General features: G+C 42.9%; 1 protein-coding gene across 6 annotated transcripts in view; it reads left to right on the top strand.

Annotated features, from left to right (window-relative positions):
• The window catches only part of LOC135225597 (protein polybromo-1-like), a 102,478-nt gene that overhangs the window by 43,474 nt on the left and 39,952 nt on the right, over positions 1-19,052 (top strand). For 5 of the 6 annotated variants that reach the window (XM_064264888.1, XM_064264887.1, XM_064264890.1 and 2 more), the window contains exons 8-21: positions 390-508; positions 957-1,121; positions 10,659-10,862; positions 10,986-11,153; positions 11,687-11,905; positions 13,001-13,180; positions 13,518-13,676; positions 14,306-14,499; positions 14,642-14,789; positions 15,094-15,195; positions 15,684-15,860; positions 16,231-16,362; positions 17,261-17,422; positions 18,503-18,666. In XM_064264888.1, coding sequence (XP_064120958.1) covers positions 390-508; positions 957-1,121; positions 10,659-10,862; positions 10,986-11,153; positions 11,687-11,905; positions 13,001-13,180; positions 13,518-13,676; positions 14,306-14,499; positions 14,642-14,789; positions 15,094-15,195; positions 15,684-15,860; positions 16,231-16,362; positions 17,261-17,422; positions 18,503-18,666 — 2,293 coding nt within the window. The remainder of the gene's footprint in view (positions 1-389; positions 509-956; positions 1,122-10,658; positions 10,863-10,985; positions 11,154-11,686; positions 11,906-13,000; positions 13,181-13,517; positions 13,677-14,305; positions 14,500-14,641; positions 14,790-15,093; positions 15,196-15,683; positions 15,861-16,230; positions 16,363-17,260; positions 17,423-18,502; positions 18,667-19,052) is intronic. The other variant, XM_064264891.1, reaches the window with a different exon arrangement.

Raw genomic sequence — 19,052 nt, 5'->3', positions numbered from 1 at the left:
TTTGTCTAAGAAAAAAAATTAATGTAATAGATTTATCTGTTTTATTATTCACAATTCAATTCTGTGATGGTAGTAATACATTTATTATATAACACTCCTCCATGTCGTCATCAGCAAGGGAGGTCAGTTGCAATGGAAAACTTTTTGTGAAATTTGAAGTTTCTTTGTCCACCCTTTTGTATTCTTATTTTGATTTTGAGAATGAATGTATTTGGCATTTTTACACATGGAAAAAAATCTTGTTCATCAGCCATGTAACTATTGAATTAACATAGGAAGTAACCAAGTCATCCACATGTAAAACTGGATACTAGGTCAGTTGTGTGGTTCAACTGCTTTATTATTATAACTGTACCGAGTGTGTAATGGATTTATGTTCTGCCTTTCAGAACCTTCGTACTGTCTTGCCGAGCCATTTAGGCGTCTGCCAAACAGACGTTGGCATGCTGACTATTACGTCGAAATTCGCAATCCTATTTCGCTCTCGCAGATTCGAAAGAAGATTGTGGTATGTTGTATTTATTCACCGTTTTGTTTGATTTGTAAAGAGAGCTGTTTGATGCAGTTTCAAATTTCAAGTGCCCACAAACTTAGAACATTTGTTTACATTTTCTTTACCCTCTTTAGGGTGGAATTTTTACTTGTATTTTGTATGGAAAAGAATTGCTTCTCTGAGAGTTAAAAACACTTTAGAAATGTTTAAATGTGAGTTTACCTGCACGGATGAAGAACTATGTTGTTAGAAACTGTCGTTGATTCTTGAAACCAAATGAGAATCTGTAAAGTAGTGTATAAAATTTTCTTTCATAATCCAGTGATTTTTGTCTGTGTAAACTGTAGTTTGGATTTTGAATGTAGGAATTTGCATATTATAGTGAGTACAGTATGTGAATGTGAGGTAGGTTACACAAAAGTCATTATCTGGATACATATAATTTATTGCAAACTTTTTTCAGAAAGGGGACTACCAGTATATATCAGAAATGGTCGAGGATTTCAACCTTATGTTCGACAATGCGCAGCAGTACAACCGACCAGACTCGAGGATCTATCGGGATGCTGTGAAGCTCCAGAAGTTTGTTCAGAACAAAGCAGATGAGCTCAGTGTTATAGATGATGACGTGAGTGGAATACGTACTTTAAAGCTTTGTGTTGATAAACGTTGAATTTTAAATATTTTTTATCAGATGGTGGTTTTCGTAATCATTTCTTAATACAGGTAGATATACATTACCTTGAAATTGAGGGACTCCTCTATTAGTTGAACTCAGGGGAAATGTGATGGCGAGGCAAATAGTTTTGTTTGAATATTGGATGTTACTGTAATAGAAATTTATTTTTTTGCAACATTAATTAATTTCATGTTGCAGTGTGTAAGCTTGAGGTTTGAAGTATAGACATTATACAGTATATCTTTAGGCAGAGTAATGTTAATGTTTAATTTATTAACCATGTGTTCAATATTTTTCATTGTATTGGACCTGTAATTTTTGATCAGTTAATATATGTATAGTCGATTCATTTAAGGTAGATTCTTGTGCCTACGAGACGTTTGTTTGGCGGCCTCTGATTGGTTGGTACGGGAGGTCGGGCCGCTCGCTCATTGTGTCATATTTTCGTCTGTGACTTAGAAAAACATGCAGTATGTTTATATTTCTTCATTTATCTCACGTTTTCCAAAACATAATAAAGTTTTTGTCATCCCAAAGGATTCGGTATTAATTGTACAACTAAATAATCTTTTCCTGAAACCAATTAGATAAAACACAAAGGAATTACAACGAGTAGTGAAGAGAAAAAATTTTAATCTTTACAACTGTTTTTATTTATCATCGTATTTTTAATAAGTCATACGATCAAGATGAATTAAAACTTGTATTTTCATACAATAAAATCACCCTGAATACACTGGTGCTTTCAAATTTTTGATGCGTCTAATATTTGAAGAGAAAATGAAGAATATGTCTTATTATGTTGCAACCGTACTTGACCCAGCCTGATAGGAAGTCAATCTTTCTTAATTATTTGTTGTTTATTACTTCACTGAGATTATTATTTCATATCACTCAAATAAGTCTCTGATGTCTCTTTCATTTGAAATTATATTCATAAAATAAAATTAGAAACAATATCTTGAAACAACCTGATTAAAGTTTGGGCTGAGTTGAAGAGTCTGAAGTCGTCTTTCCACAGAGTTCAACTTCTTTGCTGGGGTTGATTCCCCGCGCCCGCATGGGTCGAGCTAATGATACCAGATGCATGCATCTGATTATTATTATTTTTTTCCTTATCAGGTATGCCCAGACATACTATATGATATTGGATTTAAAATGTTCGACAGTTATAATGGAAATTCTGTGTATTTATTTTCAGAAAATGTTATAATATAACATGGTAAATATTATCGAAACTGCATCCGCATCCTTTCATATCGCTAATTGGCAACTCAAATCTCTTGCTGAGGAGACAAACGCAACGACGACGCCTTGCAGATCTCATTCTCTCAGCAATACTGTCAAACTTGAATCATTTACTGTTGCAGCATAATAAGACATATTCTTCATTTTCTCCTCACATTTTACACGCATCCAAAATCTGAAAGCACCAGCGTATTCAGGGTGAATTTGTTGTATGAAAACACAAGTTGTGTTCCAGATAAGTAATACAAAACCTCGGTCCATTTAAAACCAATAGGAACGTTAGATAGCGGCAGCTGGAACGGTCGTAAGCTTCGAACAAGGGGAGAACGGTAGTTAACTGCTTGTCCGATCGTCGCGCGCCGCGCGACTGGGAGGTAAACAAATCACTTTTGCTTTCGGCCGTGTGTGGATAGGACGTGCTCGTCATCGCTCTGCCCGCTTTGTCGTTTGCTTTGAGTTTTGAGTATTTGCCCTCTTTTCCTGTGTGATTGAGAGTAATTGTAAGTACTTTGCATTTCTTTTGTTCATTTATGATGAGTGAGGAAGAAATGGAGATTTCGCCACGCCCTCCGGTCGCCCGTAGAGTGTGTCCCGGGCTGGAGGGGCGTAGATGTGGAGGATTCAGATCGTTTGTTGATGTAGATCCTCACGAGGTTTGTACTCGTTGTCGGGGGCGAGAGTGCTCCCGCAACGAGCCATGTGTAACGTGTATGCATTGGTCCGAGGCGCAGTGGGTGCTGTACGAGGGCAGGAAGAGACTTAGGCCGCCCAAGAAGTCATCGGAAAGTCCAGTGACTCCTTTGGTAACGGACACTTCGTCCTCTTTCCTGCCCCCCGGCCAGCCCCCACGTTTCGCGCCTTCCCCTGCGGGGGGGGTAGCGGAGTCCTTTTCCTCTCTCGATCCGTCGAGTGTGAGGAGGGGGCGCCCGTCTACCCGGGACGTCCAGTTGTACTCGGGGTCTTCCGTCCGCTCTGGGTGGGGTTCTTCTTCCCCCAGGCGCGAGGAAGCCCCTCTAACTAACCCGACTGTTGCTTCCGCAGGTGTGCCATCAGCGAAGGACGACCTGGGACAGGTGTGGGAGTCGCTGGGACTGCAGGGAGTGCCGAGCATACAGGGGTTGATTCAGCGGTTGGCGGGGTCGGCAGTGGTCACTCATGGTACGGTAACCACTACAACAACCACAATCTCGACACCAGCATATGAGATGCCACCGCACCTGGTGTACACACCACATGTCATGTCGGTAACACCCACGGCGGCAATTCAGAAACCAATTCCTGCCGTGCCAAAGAGGACGGTGCCACCGCCACCTGGGTTCTTTGTATTGCCGACCCCGGACTTCCGCTGCCCAAAGAGTACCCACCCCCTGGACCTGCCGCCAGTGCCGAGGATGACGGTAGCTGCCGACAGGACGCCTGGCTCTCCTGTGGTACCTGCCGTGCCTGCCGTACCTGTTGCTGTCCCAGCCGCTCATTCCCTTTCAGATCAGGTGCCTGCTGCTCATTCACTTTCAGATGTTCCTGCCGTTCCTGCTGTTCCCGGACCTGTTCCTGTTGTTCCTGCTGTTGGTGGTGCTGTCACAGTCTCAGGTCTTTCCGGACAGGTTGCAGTCGTGGGCCCTGTTGCTTCGGCAACTGCCCCGGCTCCCTCCTGGATGGAAGACCCTGACGTCTGTCCTGCGGAGCCTGGCGAAGAAGAAGAGGAAGAGGAAGAAGGTGTCGTCGTCGTCTTCGTCTTGTCTTCTTCGTCGTCTGCTGCCTCTCCTTCCCCTTCGACTTCTAAGGCTAAACAGCCGAAGAAGAAGAAGGTTGCCTCCTCCCCCCCTAAGAAGACTCCTTCGGGATCTTCTAAGGGCCCGGCTCGCTCAGGCGAGTTGGGGAGCTCTTCTGCTGGTCCTCCTGTTCCTTCGGGAACGGGGCCCGTCGCTTCTTCTGCAAAGAAGAAGTCGACGGGGACCAGAGGTGCACCAGCCTCGGCTGGTGCGTCCTCACCTGTTGGCTAAGCGGTTCTGCCGCTAAACCAGGTTCCGTCTCGCCGCTTCTCGTTCGCGAGAAAGCACGAGTGGACGCTCTTCCAAAGAAGACCGTCCAGCCAAAGTTTTGACGCCCGAGCTCGCTCGCCGTCAAGACAGCGGCGCGGAGCAGAAGACTGGCGAGAGTCGTGCACACGACTCTCGCCAGGCCAGTGGACGCTCTCGCAGCGATCAACTGGCTGCTCGGGATGACGTGACGGTCGCTGACCAGCCACGGGTTGAGGCGAGGAAGGAGTCCCCGCGGCCGCCGGTACCAGCCACGGCTGGTACCAGCGGCTCGACGCGCCGAGAGGACGCTGGCCGGTCTCGACGCGACAGAGAGCCTAGCGGTCACCCGTCCGCCGCTCCCGATGGGACCGGGCGGAGACGGTGACCAGCGGCAGCTCGCCTGACGCTAGAGATCGGTCTCGACGTTCTCAGCCGAGTCCAATCGCCCCAGGCGAGCGGCAAGGCTAGGCCTGCTGCTCGCACCGTCAACCGCGGGTTGACGATCAGCAGCAGCCCTCCACGCACGCTGGTCCTGCCAGCGAGGCGAGGGGGGAGCGTCAGGTCTGCCTCTCCCGTACCTTCAACCTCCTCGGGCTATACCGGGAGGAGCGAGGTACCGAGGAGCGATCACGAGAGGTGCGCCGCTCGTGACCCAGCTATGACGCCGTACGGCTCAGGCACGGTTTTAGGACCGACCAGAACGTACGCGCAAGTAGTTGGAGGGCGACCGTCAGGGGTCTGTCGCTGTTCCTCCTTCTGAAGGAGGAGTATCGCGGGATATGCTCTTGCTGGAGGGACTGGACGGTCCTACTCCACAAGACGCAGTAACTCCCGAGATACAGAGGAACTTTGCGGAGGTCATTAAGCTGATGCGTCTGCATAATGACCTTGCGGAAGGATCGCCGCTACCACCGGCAGAGCCCACGTCCCGGCTCGAATCATTTTGGGGTCCCAAGAGGGAGCCCAAAATGATGGTGGGGTTACCGCGAATCTGATGCTTGCAGACTCAGTCCTGGATCAGGTGGAGAATCTCGTCTCAGGACGGGAGGACTCGCTAAAGTCCGGACGGTCTTCTAAGCTGCTTCCTCCTCCTCTACAGCGGCAGAGGCGATTCTACGTGCCTTCGGAAGACCCGATACTGCCTAAACAGGTTAACCCGGAGTTAGCGAGGCTGACTCCAGGTGTGTCCCTGCAGCAGCTCCTGTCGGAGAACCTATGGTTCTCGCAGCAGGAGGCACTTGCCCTGGAATCTACCGCTATGGCAGCATTCCAGGCAGTTTCCTGGTTGGATTTGTGGTCCCTCACAATATCCAAAGTAGCGGCCGGCTCTGGAGTTCTGCTCTCGAAGACGACGCTTCTTTTAGGAGACTGTGCCAGTCTGGAGGAAGAGCAATCTCTTACCTCGCCCATCAGACTGCTAACCTGTGGGCCAACTTGGTTCTTCGACGTAGGGACGCAGTCCTTACCCGAGTGACCAAGGGGGCCGGGCGTGAGGCGGCACTCGGGCTTCGAAATGGACCTCTTAGGAGTTCCCCAGCTCTCTTTCCTGGAGAGATGGTGGACGCTGCGGTGGAAAGGCGGCGCACTGACGAGAGTGACCGCTTAGTTCACCAGGCAGTCTCGAAGGTTACTGGGGCAATCTCGAGCGACTGCGGCCAAACCCAAAGAGCTTGGCTAGCGCTTCCACGGCGGCGAAGACGGTTGCACCGTCCAAACCCCGTGTGAAGACTCCTGTTGTTTCAACTTCTGCTAGAGGAGGCTGCAACCAGCCCTCCTCCCAGCCCTCCTTTCCCCGAGGAGGTGCTGGAAAGAAAGAAGTCGAAACGAGGAGGGAAACGCTAGGGACGGCGTTCCCCCTCACCTGCTGCCGGAAGTGGGGGGGTGCCTAGCGAGCCATTGGGCGACTTGGCAGCGCTACGGCGCCGAGAACTGGATAGTAGACGTCCTTCGGGAGGGATATCTACTACCCTTCGAGTCTCGCCCCGGCCCCCCCCTCATCTCCAAACCGTTCCACCTACAGACCTATGGTACCGGGGATCAGCAAAGGACAACGCTCTTCGACAGGAGATCAAGACCATGCTGGCGAAACGAGCTGTAGAAATCGTGGAGGACCAGTCACCGGGCTTTTACAGCCGCCTCTTCCTAGTGGAGAAGGCATCGGGGGGCTGGCGTCCGGTGATAGACCTCTCTCCCCTGAACCGCTTCGTTCGCACGACGCGGTTCACGATGGACTCGGCACGCTCGGTGCTCGACTCGATCAGGGGGAACGATTTCATGCTTTCAGTGGACTTGAAGGACGCGTATTTTCAAATACCCATCCATCAGTCCTCCAGAAAGTACCTCCGCTTCATCTTCGACGGGACGGTGTACCAATTCAGGGCACTTTGTTTCGGTCTCTCAACCGCCCCACAGGTGTTCACGCGAGTGTTCACTCTGGTGTCGGCTTGGGCCCATTCGCACGGGATACGTCTTCTGAGGTATCTCGACGATTGGCTAGTCCTGGCGAGCTCCCGCTCGCAGTTGCTACAGGACAGAGATCGACTCCTCAAGTTTGTCGCGATCTGGGATCGTGATAAACTACGAGAAGTCCGATCTCGAACCCAAGCAGAAGATGAAGTACCTGGGTATGTGATAGACACGGTAAGCAGGGTCAGGTCTTTCCCGCAGACTTGCGTATCAGCAAATTCAGGGAGGCAGCCGGCCGGTTCCTGTCTGGGCAGGAAAAAAGGGCAGACAGCAATGGCAAGTCGTGATCGGCCATCTGTCGTCACTCGAGAAGTTAGTCCCTCACGGGCGTCTTCACCTGCGGTCTCTCCAGTGGAGGCTAAGGGAGAGTTGGTCTCAGGCCAAGGATACCTCCTTAACTTTCCCGTGGCTATCACGGACAAGGTGAGGCAGGACCTAGCCTGGTGGCTCGACGACAAGAACCTCTTAAGAGGAGTGCCCATACGCACTCCCCCCCCGGAGATGCTTCTGTTCTCAGACGCATCGACCCGAGGGATGGGGCGCACACCTGGAGGAGTTGCTGACTGCAGGTGTGTGGGACCATCACGAAAAGCACCTTCACATCAATGTCCTGGAGCTCAAGGCGGCGTTCAACGCTCTCCAAGAGTTTCAGGACCGCTGGGGGGGGTACACTCAGTGGTGTTGATGTGCGACAACACCACAGTAGTGGCATATGTCAACAAGCAGGGGGGCTAGTGTCTCTTCCGCTCCATCAGTTGACGGTGCAGGTGCACGAGTGGGCCACGGCTCACTCGATAGAGCTGTCAGCACGCTACATTCCAGGCAAGAGGAATGTAGTAGCAGACAAGCTCAGCCGTCGGGATCAGGTGATAGGGACCGAATGGTCTCTACACCAAGACGTAGCGGAAAGGCTCTTCAACCTGTGGGGCGACCGGTCGTAGACCTGTTCGCCACCCGGCACAACAGAAAACTTCAGGTTTTCCTTTCAGCTGTGCCGGACCCATGGGCAGCTGCAGAGGACGCTCTCCAACACCCCTGGGACAACCTCTTCGCTTACGCCTTTCCTCCCTTCTGTCTGATTCGGAAAGTGATCAGTCGAGCGCTGGTCACTCCCAATCTCAGAATGATCCTGGTGGCTCCCAAACGGCCTCAAGCCGTTTGGTATCCGGACCTGCTGGCTCTTCTTGCGGACGCACCGAGAGAGCTACCCACTTGGCACAACCTTCTAGCCCAGCCACACGTAGAACGGTACCACCAAGCAGTCCAGTCCCTTCAACTTCACGGCTGGCTGTTATCCACCATCTCTTGCGAACGAGAGGCTTTTCTCGTAGCGCAGCAACAGAGATGGCTGGACATGTCCGACAGTCCTCTGCAGCTGTGTACCAGGGGAAGTGGCCGTCTTCTGTGGTTGGTGTCGTAGACAGGGTCTGTCTCCTCTCAGAGCCACTCTTCAGCAGGTAGCGGATTTCCTCGTGTTTCTTTGCCGAGAGAAGCTCCTCTCAGTACCCACAGTTAAAGGATATAGAGCCGCCCTGGCTCTCGTCCTAAAACTGAGGGGACTGGACATCTCGAATTCGTTCGAGATCTCCTGCTAATGAGGAGCTTCGAAAGGTCTTGCCCACCCAGGGAACTCAGGCCCCCTGCTTGGGATGTGACTCTCGTACTTAGGAGTTTGACTCGAAGACCCTTCGAGCCACTCCGAGAGTCGTCAGACAGGGATCTGACCCTCAAGACCCTCTTCTTGCTGGCCCAAGGCATCGGCGAAGAGAGTAGGGGAACTACATGGCCTTTCTTTTTATGATGTTAAACACACCAGAGGCTGGGGATCTGTGACGCTCGATTTCGTCCCGAACTTCTGTAGCTAAGACTCAGAATCCGTCGATCCCTGACGACAGGTTCGAGTCTTTCACGATCCCCTCCCTTCTGGACTTCACCGATAACGATGCGGATGAGATGCTGCTTTGTCCTGTGAGGGCGCTACGGCGCTATCTGAAGAGAACTCGACATCTCAGGCCTGAGTGTCGACGCCCTCTTCGTTAGCACTGGGGTTACCAAGAAAGTTTCCAAGAACACGCTTTCTTTCTGGCTGCGTGAGGTGATCAGGAGAGCGTACGAGGCTGATGGTAGCGACGACATCCGTACGCTCCGACCGAGAGCCCACGAAGTCAGAGGTATCGGACCCTCCTTAGCGTTCCGTAAGAACTTCTCCGTGGCGCAGGTCCTGAAGGCAGGTGTCTGGGCCAACCAGACCACCTTCACGTCCTTCTACCTTGCGGGATATTGCCCACAAGTCCTTGGGATACCTTTTCTTTTCCTTGGGACCCTGTGGTGGCTGCTCAACACGTTGTGTAAGCTTACCCAGCACCCGAGCAGGCAGAACAGCATCGATTCCTGGTATGACTGGGAGAATGAATGTGCGAATGAGAGAGTGACTGGCTTCTCTTCACCATCTTTCTCTACCTCTACCTGTGGGCAGAGGGATACGGTCGTTACCACGCTGGAAGGAGTCAGATGCAGGTAAGCTATTCAACAGAGCTCCATCTATCTCTTTAACTAGAGATAGGAGTGTATATCCACCACTTTCTCCAACAAGGGGGAGAAAGTGGATGCCTACATGAGACAAACCCATTACTTTACATTTGCTCATGTAAAGGAAAAAGTTCTTACAATGCTGGTACAAAGAGATACGCTTGCCTCTCTCTTAGTACTCGGCCCAGAGGTCTGACCATTGATCCTGCGGTGCACACCCCGATCAATCGGACAGAGGCTTGGATCCCTCCCTCGCTCTTACGACCAGGGAGGCATTCCAGGGATGGACGAACACCAGTCTGTTCATCAAAAGACTCAGATTCCTCCCACCAAGAAGTGAGTCTTCCTATTGTTAAAGGACCGAGGGTTTGTATTACGTATCGGAACAAATGACAATTTGTCGAAAATTGCATTTTTCCTAACTATACAAACCTGAGGTCCTTTACATATAGTCCCTCCTCATGCCACCCCTCACTCTGCGTATTTTGCATGGGCCAAAAGCAAAAGTGATTTGTTTACCTCCCAGACGATCGGACAAGCAGTTAACTACCGTTCTCCCCTTGTTCGAAGCTTACGACCGTTCCAGCTGCCGCTAGCTACTTCCTATTGTTAAAGGACCTCAGGTTTGTATAGTTAGGAAAAATGCAATTTTCGACAAATTGTCATTTTTATTTTATCTTAATCGCGATAATGATGCAAAATCCGATGATAAATAAAAACAGGTATAAAGAATTAAATGCTTCTCTTTTCACTTTTACTCGTTGTAATTCCTTTGTGTTTTATCTTGTTGATTTCAGGAAAAGATGACTTAGTTGTACAATTAATACCGAATCCTATGGTATGAGCAAAATTTTCCTATCTTGAGCAAAGCGTGAGTTGATTGAAGAAATATAAATATAATATTGCTAGTTTTCTAAGCCACAGTAGAAAATAATGAGACTGAGCGAGCGGCCTACCTCTCGGTACCAGCCAATCAGAGGCCGCCAAACAAACGTCTCGTAGGCGCAACGAATCTACCTTAAAGAAATCGACTGTAGATATGACAAATCCTTGATAAGAATGATCTTGTTAAACTGCCTAATAAAAATCATATCTATAGATTTAAGTAGCTCTAAGACTGCAGTGCTTGTTTGGATGATGATAATACAAATGATAAATGAAAAGACTTATGAATGCTGTTACTCTTCTGCAACTCTTGCCATTCCTTTCATTTGTATTGTAGGACACAGATAGCGAGAGCGACGACGACGACTCTCAGTCGCAAAACAAACGTCGTTTTGGACGCATCAACAGACCTCTTACATTTAGACGTCGAGCCAGAATCCTGTTCAAGACGCTGATGGATTACATGACGGAGGATGGAAGACAACCAATCGTTGCTTTCATAGAGAAGCCGGACAAGCGGAACTACCCAGATTACTATGAGGTATAGTACTTTAGTGCCTTGGTTTTGTGAGTTTCATTCACTCTCTCTCTCTCTTTCGTATATATGAAAGACTGCACTGTGCCTATTAGGATCACATGAAAATGTGTGTTTTTGTATTTGTAGGTGATTGCCCAGCCAATAGATATGGAGACAATAGAGGCCAAAATCAAAGGTGAGAGATATACAAGCGAAGATGAGCTGGTTGCCGATTTCAAACTCATGTTTCGCAATTGTCAGAGGTACAATGAAGAAGGGTCCGTTATTTACTCAGATGCCACAGTTTTAGAAAAGGTAAGACGTCAGGCTTTTTCTCAACATTTTATTTTCTGGAAGTAAAAATCACAAGAATCTTTGCAAGATTAGAGGCTAAAAGTTTTGGTATGTACGCTATTCAAATGCTGTTTAGGAAAAGGAAACTTATGGTAACGTTCTATTAAATAAGTATAGAGTTAGAATGACCAGATTCTATGTAAATTATGAGGCTGTTGTGTTGTTAGGATATTTAGTGAAATTATAAGGATGTTCTTGTAATTGATGAACAGTTATATATAGATTCAGACCTAATGTACTTAGCATCTGTCCTAAAAATCCCCCCAGAATTTTTTCTTGTATTGACAGTAAATTTGCATATTGATAAAGGTGTTGAATGTAAGAAAATCCTTGCAATAAATAGAATTCTTAAAATGTTAGTGAATCAAGACATTCAGAGGTTAATGTGACTTAAAAATTCAAATTGAAAGTGTTGGCTAGGAACCCAGTTTTAGGAGTATTAGTTCATTAAATAGCTTTTAAAACTTTATATCCCTTTTGAATTTTTATTTAAGGTTTTAAATGAGAAAATAAGGGAGTTAAACCAAGGTGATGGCAGTCCGGGTAAAGGCAAATTTGGAAAGCGTAACAAATTCAATCAGTACGTGAATACGAATAAGGTGTTGAGAACTCTGTATAATTCTGTTCGAGACTTCAAAGACAGTGATGGACGACAGCTATCAGAGGTGTTTTTGAGGTTGCCCTCAAAGACCTTATATCCAGATTATTATGAGGTAAGTTTTAGGCCTAGATTTCAATTCTTCTTAAATCATCTTAATGTTGCATAAATATCAGCTATCTTTTTTTTTCTCACCTATCTCACTGCACTGCTCATAATCATTAACAGCCTTTAGTCAGCAACCCCACGTACGAATAGTTTGTTCTCCTAGAGAGGAGTTTAATATTTTCTTACAACTTCATTTGACTGAATCCACAGTTGGTAGTTGTTACTTCAATTGATTGAAAATCCACAGTTGGTAGTTTTAATACTTGGTAAATGATATACACATTGTAATTAATTAAATGTTTTAGGATTATTAATGTAACTTGCACTGCTAACCAGTCGTTTCTCTACTCGCATATAGTAAACGTGTATCATTTAGATTATCTGATCTTCCATTCCCTTGATTTTGTGGTCGGCCTTTGGAAGCTGTAGAGATTTAAGATGAATTTTTTGAAGGCAAGTGCAGTGGTAGCTTAGTTAAATTCCACTTACATTTTTGGGAGATGAGAGAGTTACTGTTTTTAATTATGTTAATCTGTGAAATATGTTTAAAATCTTTCACTTGTACTCATCATCAGAAGGAAAATGAACTATTTTCTGATGGTTGAGTGTAGTGCAGTACTATAGTGAATTTATGCCGTAAATGTCAGGACATATGAATTACTGTGTCCATCATGGAATCGCTCATAACATTTGCAACATATCTCTTGGTTCTAACTCAGATTCTTTGTTGCTTGACATCCATTTTGAGTAATGATTTAATTTTATGTGGATAGCTGGGATGATTCAGATTAAATTGCATGACAAATTGATATTAAAGTAAGATGAAGTTCTTATTTATTTGGAATCATGGTGAAACTATTTTTATTAGTAAAACTGAGATGTGCGTGGTAATAAATAAGAATGTCTGGTGTAACAATAAGCCAGGGTAAATGAGTCAGGCAGATATTTTATTTATTTTCAAGTCTTTCATTAAGGCACAATCAAGGACTGTAAAATAATTGCTATTGAAAAGTCATTTCACAATTGTGTTTTATTATTGAAAGATTTCATTATTTCATGCATTGTCAAATGATTTACAAACTCATATGAAATTGACTTTCAGGTTATAAAGCAACCCATTGACTTGGAAAGGATACTTCAGAAGTTGAAGACCAACATATACATGACCGTTGATGACATGCTAACGGACATGACATTAATGTTCCAAAACGCATGTAGGTATAATGAACCTGATTCCCAGATATACAGAGATGCTCTCACATTACAGCGACATGTATTACAGGTAATATCAAGGGAAGAGTTTACTCTTGTTTTCCAGATATTTTAGTGGATCTCTCAACACTTTTAGGGTAGTAAGAAGGTTCTATACAATTTTGGACTTAATTTCACTAACAGTTTACACTTGGGTGACCTGGGTTTAGTTTAGCACAGTGGTTCATGGGTGAGGGGACCAGCAGTGTACATTGATTTTGCTTAGTTCAGCATTTTAATGTCAACTCTTTGTTTAGCTCTTAAGTTTGCTTTAGTACTTACAGCATATTAGTTTGATGTTTTGGTTTTGAAATTTGTTGTGGGTTATGCGTAATTTCCTTTAGCCTCTTTTAATACATATTCCACAGAAACGCCTTGAGTTAAGCACGGCGGAGGATGGTATTCCTAAAGTTGGAGCTTTAGTACAAGAACTTCTGATGTGTCTGTTCATCAGCGTATTTAACCACGAAGAGGAATATGGCAGATACTCTGCTGAGTCCTTTTTTGATATGCCTGATTATGAAGAGGTAAGCCTGCTTCGTCTTATTTTCCAGGGTGGACTTTTTATCACTCTAGTACATGAGCATGATTATGTGGTGAAGAGACAGCGTATTGATTATCTAGATCAAAGAGTCATATTTTTATTGTATATCCTAGGGTGGAGTATGATACATAACCCCCTGCCTGATATGCTATTTGCTTGTTGATTTTTATTTGTTGGTTTTCATCTTTTTCCCTATAGTATCTTCTCATCTAGCTGTTTATCTTCAGTTTTATCTTCCTCCAAATTTCTGTTCTTTGGTAGAAATAAATCTGGTTGAGCCTGTAAGTGTTTCAAAAGTTACTGTTGCCTCATTGCACCCTCATTACATTAATTTATATTGAATAAATAGACACCTTTAGTAGGGGTCTGGCATAGAGAAAAGCAGTATAGAGATGCTATTTGTTTATGTGCAAAAGTCCTCCACAACATTCAAATGTCATGCTCTTACTTAACTTACATAGAAAAGTTTTCATCATTCAACAATACTACATATAAACTCCACTCACTCACATGCACTTTTATTCCAGTGTTTAGATAGATAGAATTTTTTATTGCAACAATGACTAGTTATCTTCTCTTGTGTTATTTAATTGATAATGTTTATTTTTATAGATTGATGGGAAGAAAACCAGGCTACTGTCATTTGACATCATGAAACGACGTCTTGACAAGGGAATGTATGCTCGCCTTGATCACTTCCAAGAAGACATGTTTTCTATTTTTGAAAGAGCCCGCAGAATGTCCAAGTTGAATTCTCAGTTGTTCCGGGATTCAGTTACTCTGCAGACTGAATATATCAAAGTCAGGTAAGTCACTTTGGTACTGTAGTACCTACGGTTATAGCGTGATGTAAGCTCAAATATGTGATGGCTTTAGAAGGATTCATTGGTAAGTTTTGAATGCTACCTGGTATTTTGTGAGTAATTTTTAAAATGGATGTTATTACAGGGATGAACTGTGTGGCAATGGGTCAACCCTTCAGTCTCGCGCAATAGAGTTTACAGAGACGGAATTAAATAAACAACTGCAACAGTTGCACTCTCAACGAGGTTCTGATCAGGATAATGAACTGCTTGGAGAAGATGAAGATTCAAAGGTTAGTCATGAAATTGACTTGTAAGAGATTTAAGGTTAACTAAATGTCAGTTTTGATGTAATAGACCTAATAATTTTTTCCTTAATTTCTTCCATTGTGTAAGTGCATTGCATAATAGTAGCATTGTCAAATAGTAACATAATCTTTCCATTTTTTTAAGTTTTTGATTATTGTCAGGATTGCTTGGAAGTAAAAGGAAATTCTGTATTTAAATTGGCATTCATTTTCTTAGATATTTATACTAACTTTCCTGGTCTGGTTAAACTACTTTAATAATAATAATATATTAACTTTCCTTTGCCAGCCACCTCCCCAACCAACAGATGGTACAAATAACAGCAGTCTGAGCCATAATGAAATTCAGTACTTTGTTGGAGACTTTGTGTACCTGACTCCTCCAGATAAGGTTAGTATTTTTTCATACTTGCAGTTGTAAATTAAGACATAGTGTTGTTCAACTTAACCAGTCACTCCAGGTAGAGGATCAGTATTGCAGCACCAATGTTGAGAGTCTATAGGGTGATGAAGGTGAGCTTAGTGAAAACCTGAAGCCACTACCAGCACCATAGTCGTGGGCCTCATATCTACCTAACATTTTGTTGACATGAAAAATTTGTTGATTGTAAAAGTGAACCATGATATTACTTTGTTCTTCTCTAGCTTACATGTCTTACTTGGCTTTGCTTTTAAATTTTAACAGTATCTTTATTAATTCAATTAAGAACCATGGGTTAAAGAATTCTTTACAATATTGTAAAAGGGGAGGTATAACTGGTTAATGATGTTCCATGCAATAGACTTGTTTTGGTTTAGTATTTAATCTCATAACTTTTTATCCAGTTACTTCTTCAGAGACTTGATATTTTATGTAAATTGTAATTGATTGTTCTTCAGAACTGCGATTATCCAATGCTACACATAGAAAGATTGTGGACGAATAGTGAAGGTCGTCAGATGGTGTATGGATGCCTGTACTATCGCCCAGCGGAGACATTCCATCAACCAAACCGTAAATTTTTTGAACAAGAAGTGTTCAAAACAGACAAGCATAATGCCTATCCTTTAACAGATGTAAGTTATGCTATGCCTACAAGCAAAAGTGTTGTTAATGAATGCAGAGAATGTCTCTTTTTTTGATTAGTTTTTACTTTTAAAAGTTCACAAGTTTGAAAAGCTTGTCAACAGTTGTTTATGAAAGTTTCTTAGTTGTCTACAGTCTGTATGCAAGCTTTTGAGAAAATTAATGAAAATGTGTATTAAAAAGAAAAAGTAAAGTTAATAATTTATTAAAGGAAAAACACTTAGCACAAAAGAAGTAAGGATGAAAGAGAAAAAAGGTGAGAAAGTTTTTGAATTGGTGGAAATAATTATTCCTTATTTTCCAGTTTAGTAATGATTTTTTCCAGTATTATTATAGGAATATTTTTCTTTCCTCTTTCAGGTTGTTGGAAAATGCTACGTATTACCTCTGCTAGACTATGTTAAGATGAAGCCTGATGGTGTTGATGATAAAGATGTCTATGTATGTGAATCACGATACAATACAAGAAACAGATTCTTTAAGAAAATTAAGGTAAGCATTATCAGGATTTTAGAAAGGCAGTTTACATTTGTTTAGTAAATTCCTACTGTACTTATTCAGGTTATGATGTTTACTAAATAACAGAGTAAAAATATTGTTGAAGGTTTGAATTAGTAGCAGCCTAAAGTTTGACTGTCTTTTTTATTAGTATTGGGCATTTCAATAGTGACACTGTAGTTGAGAAAGACTTGGTACACAGGTATTCAGCTTTCAAGAGTTTTCCACCTTATAAACTCTTATCCATCTCTGTTTATTTTGTTAATAAAAGGAGAAGGATAAGAATTTAGGAAATTCAAAACTTCACAAGTCTAGATACCTCTTACAGGACTCCCTTAAGGGCTAGTGCCATTAGTGCACATCATATAACGCATTGTAGGCACTACTAAAGGACGTTTGCAGCATTCATTTTGCCCATAACTTGACCCACATTTTACTCTTATTTTTATTCCTTGCCCATGCCCATCTTATCTAACCTCTCCTGGTTGATTCCTGAGTGCAACGGCTATTTTTTTTTTCTTTTCCATTCTCACCTTTAGATTCTTGTTCTTAATCTCATTGATTTTCTGGATCCCTTTATTGTGTTGTTCAACTACTCCAGTTCACCGTTTCCACTGCCTCAAGCTCTTAATAGGGTGAAAGAGCCCCAGTGCTTTGCTTTGTAGCCTAAGTTTCAAGATTAATTTCTCCTCTTATAAATTGTTCACCCTTGCAAATCATTGCAGTATCCTTTTCTTGTCAGAGTAAAAATAAATTTTCCTACAAATTATTAATAAGGAGATCACTTTGGCTAGATGAAAATTTCATGTGAAATTGGGTCTTTTAAATTGTATGGACTGTAATGGACTTCAGTATCATCATAGGTATTTTAAAAGACTTCTCTTCATTGCAGTCATTTCCATTTAATGTTGGAGAGAGAGTCACACTGGTTGAGAGACCAGAGCCGTTGGGATTGAAGCGCGTCGATTCCGTTTTTAAGGAGAGAATAGAAAGGCACAAGGAAGAACTTGCGGAACTAGACGAAGAAACGAAAATTAGCCGAAGGTCCTTACCTGTAAGTGTGATTTTGTTGATTCCATATTTTGTATACAAATACAGAATTAGAATAAATTGTAGTCAATCTAAAGTAATATAACTGGTTTTTCCCTGATAGGGATTGATAATACTAGTGTTACAGAGGAAGGATGTTATCCTCAAGGTAGACTGAAGAATGTTTCTGTAACGGTATCACATGATGGGCATAGTTAAGGAATATGAGGAGGATATGATGTCCATCAACTGCAAAACATATTTAAAGTCTCAAAGATTGAGATTGTTTAGTCATATAGTTAGAAGGGTTTAGTCAGAAAAAGTAGTTTATATGAAATTACCAGAATAAGATTCATAGGAACTCTCAGAAAATCTTTAAAAAGAGGTTAGATGGAGACCCATAACAGTATGTAGTTGACAAGATGTAAGAGATTGGAGATAATTCATTTCACATCTAGAGAGGAGCTGACTTGAAATGTCAGTGATGGTATTATGTGGGAGTAAAGTTTTCCATTGACTAATTTATTAAAGAAATATATGTCTGACTTTCTGTGATATTGAGAGTTCTAGTAGAATAATGAAAGTATGTTCATTAATAAGCATAATTATCAAGAAGAAAAAAGGTTTTTACACAAACATTGAACACAGTCCATTTAGTCAGGGACTTGAATCTAATTAGATTGCCAGTCGAGAACAAAGAAAAGCTTGTCATTTTTTATTTTTAATTACTGTTAGATAAAACTTGAATTGACAGTCAACAGTAGTGGGAAGTAAATTAAATTCACCAAGGATAAATATTTTACTGATATACAGCTTATTACAAGACGGTATAGCCTCACACATTCGAAGTACAATTTTGTCGATTTTTCTCTACAGTATCAGTATTGGTAAGTGTGGTACAGTAAACTTTTCTCTTTTTGTTTCTGTCAAGTAAATAAGTAATCTGTGAAAGTTGGTGTCTTCCAGAATTTCATAGACCCCTTTACAGTATCCCATGTGAGGTAATGTTATTGCTTGGAAGGAATCTGATTAGTTATTAATATGCATAAGCTGTACTAGATGGTATATGCTAATTTATTTAGTAATAAAACTTTTGTCTCAACAGAATGTTTTGAAGATTCATCCTGAAGGTGCCACCAATTATACCTATTACGAGCAGTACAACATATCATCCGGTGCCATAAAACTTGGGGACTTTGTTTATGTCAAAGGCAGAGAACCAGGAAAGAAGTCTATAAGGCAAATAAATCAGCTTTATGTTACAACAGAGTAAGTATTGATAACAACTTAAAAGATTTAGACATTTTCCTCATGAGAGGACCAGTTTCACTGGACCAGGCTTTGCAAGGTATGGGCTTGGTGAAGGGTCTTCTGTGGCCTGTGAATCCATATTGTTTGTCATTTTTTACCTTTGGTGAAGTGATTTTTTCCTCTTATTCAAGAACAAAACCTTCAGATGATCCCTACAGGTGTAAAAATGCCACTGTGTTCATGTTGAATAATGATAACTTAGATCATTTTTATGTAAGAGACTTTTCTTAACTTATTTTAATATTGCCTAGAAATTAGATCTGTTATTGTTTATGTGATTAAGTTATTAATACTAGTACTACTATCATCATATACAGTTAAAAAAAGCAAATACCTACTGCCAT

This window comes from Macrobrachium nipponense, chromosome 13 (genome assembly GCF_015104395.2).
Source record: "Macrobrachium nipponense isolate FS-2020 chromosome 13, ASM1510439v2, whole genome shotgun sequence".
Classification (NCBI taxonomy): domain Eukaryota; kingdom Metazoa; phylum Arthropoda; class Malacostraca; order Decapoda; family Palaemonidae; genus Macrobrachium; species Macrobrachium nipponense.
The sequence above is the reverse complement of the archived record's forward strand: the minus strand, read 5'-3'. Positions and strand labels throughout refer to the sequence as shown.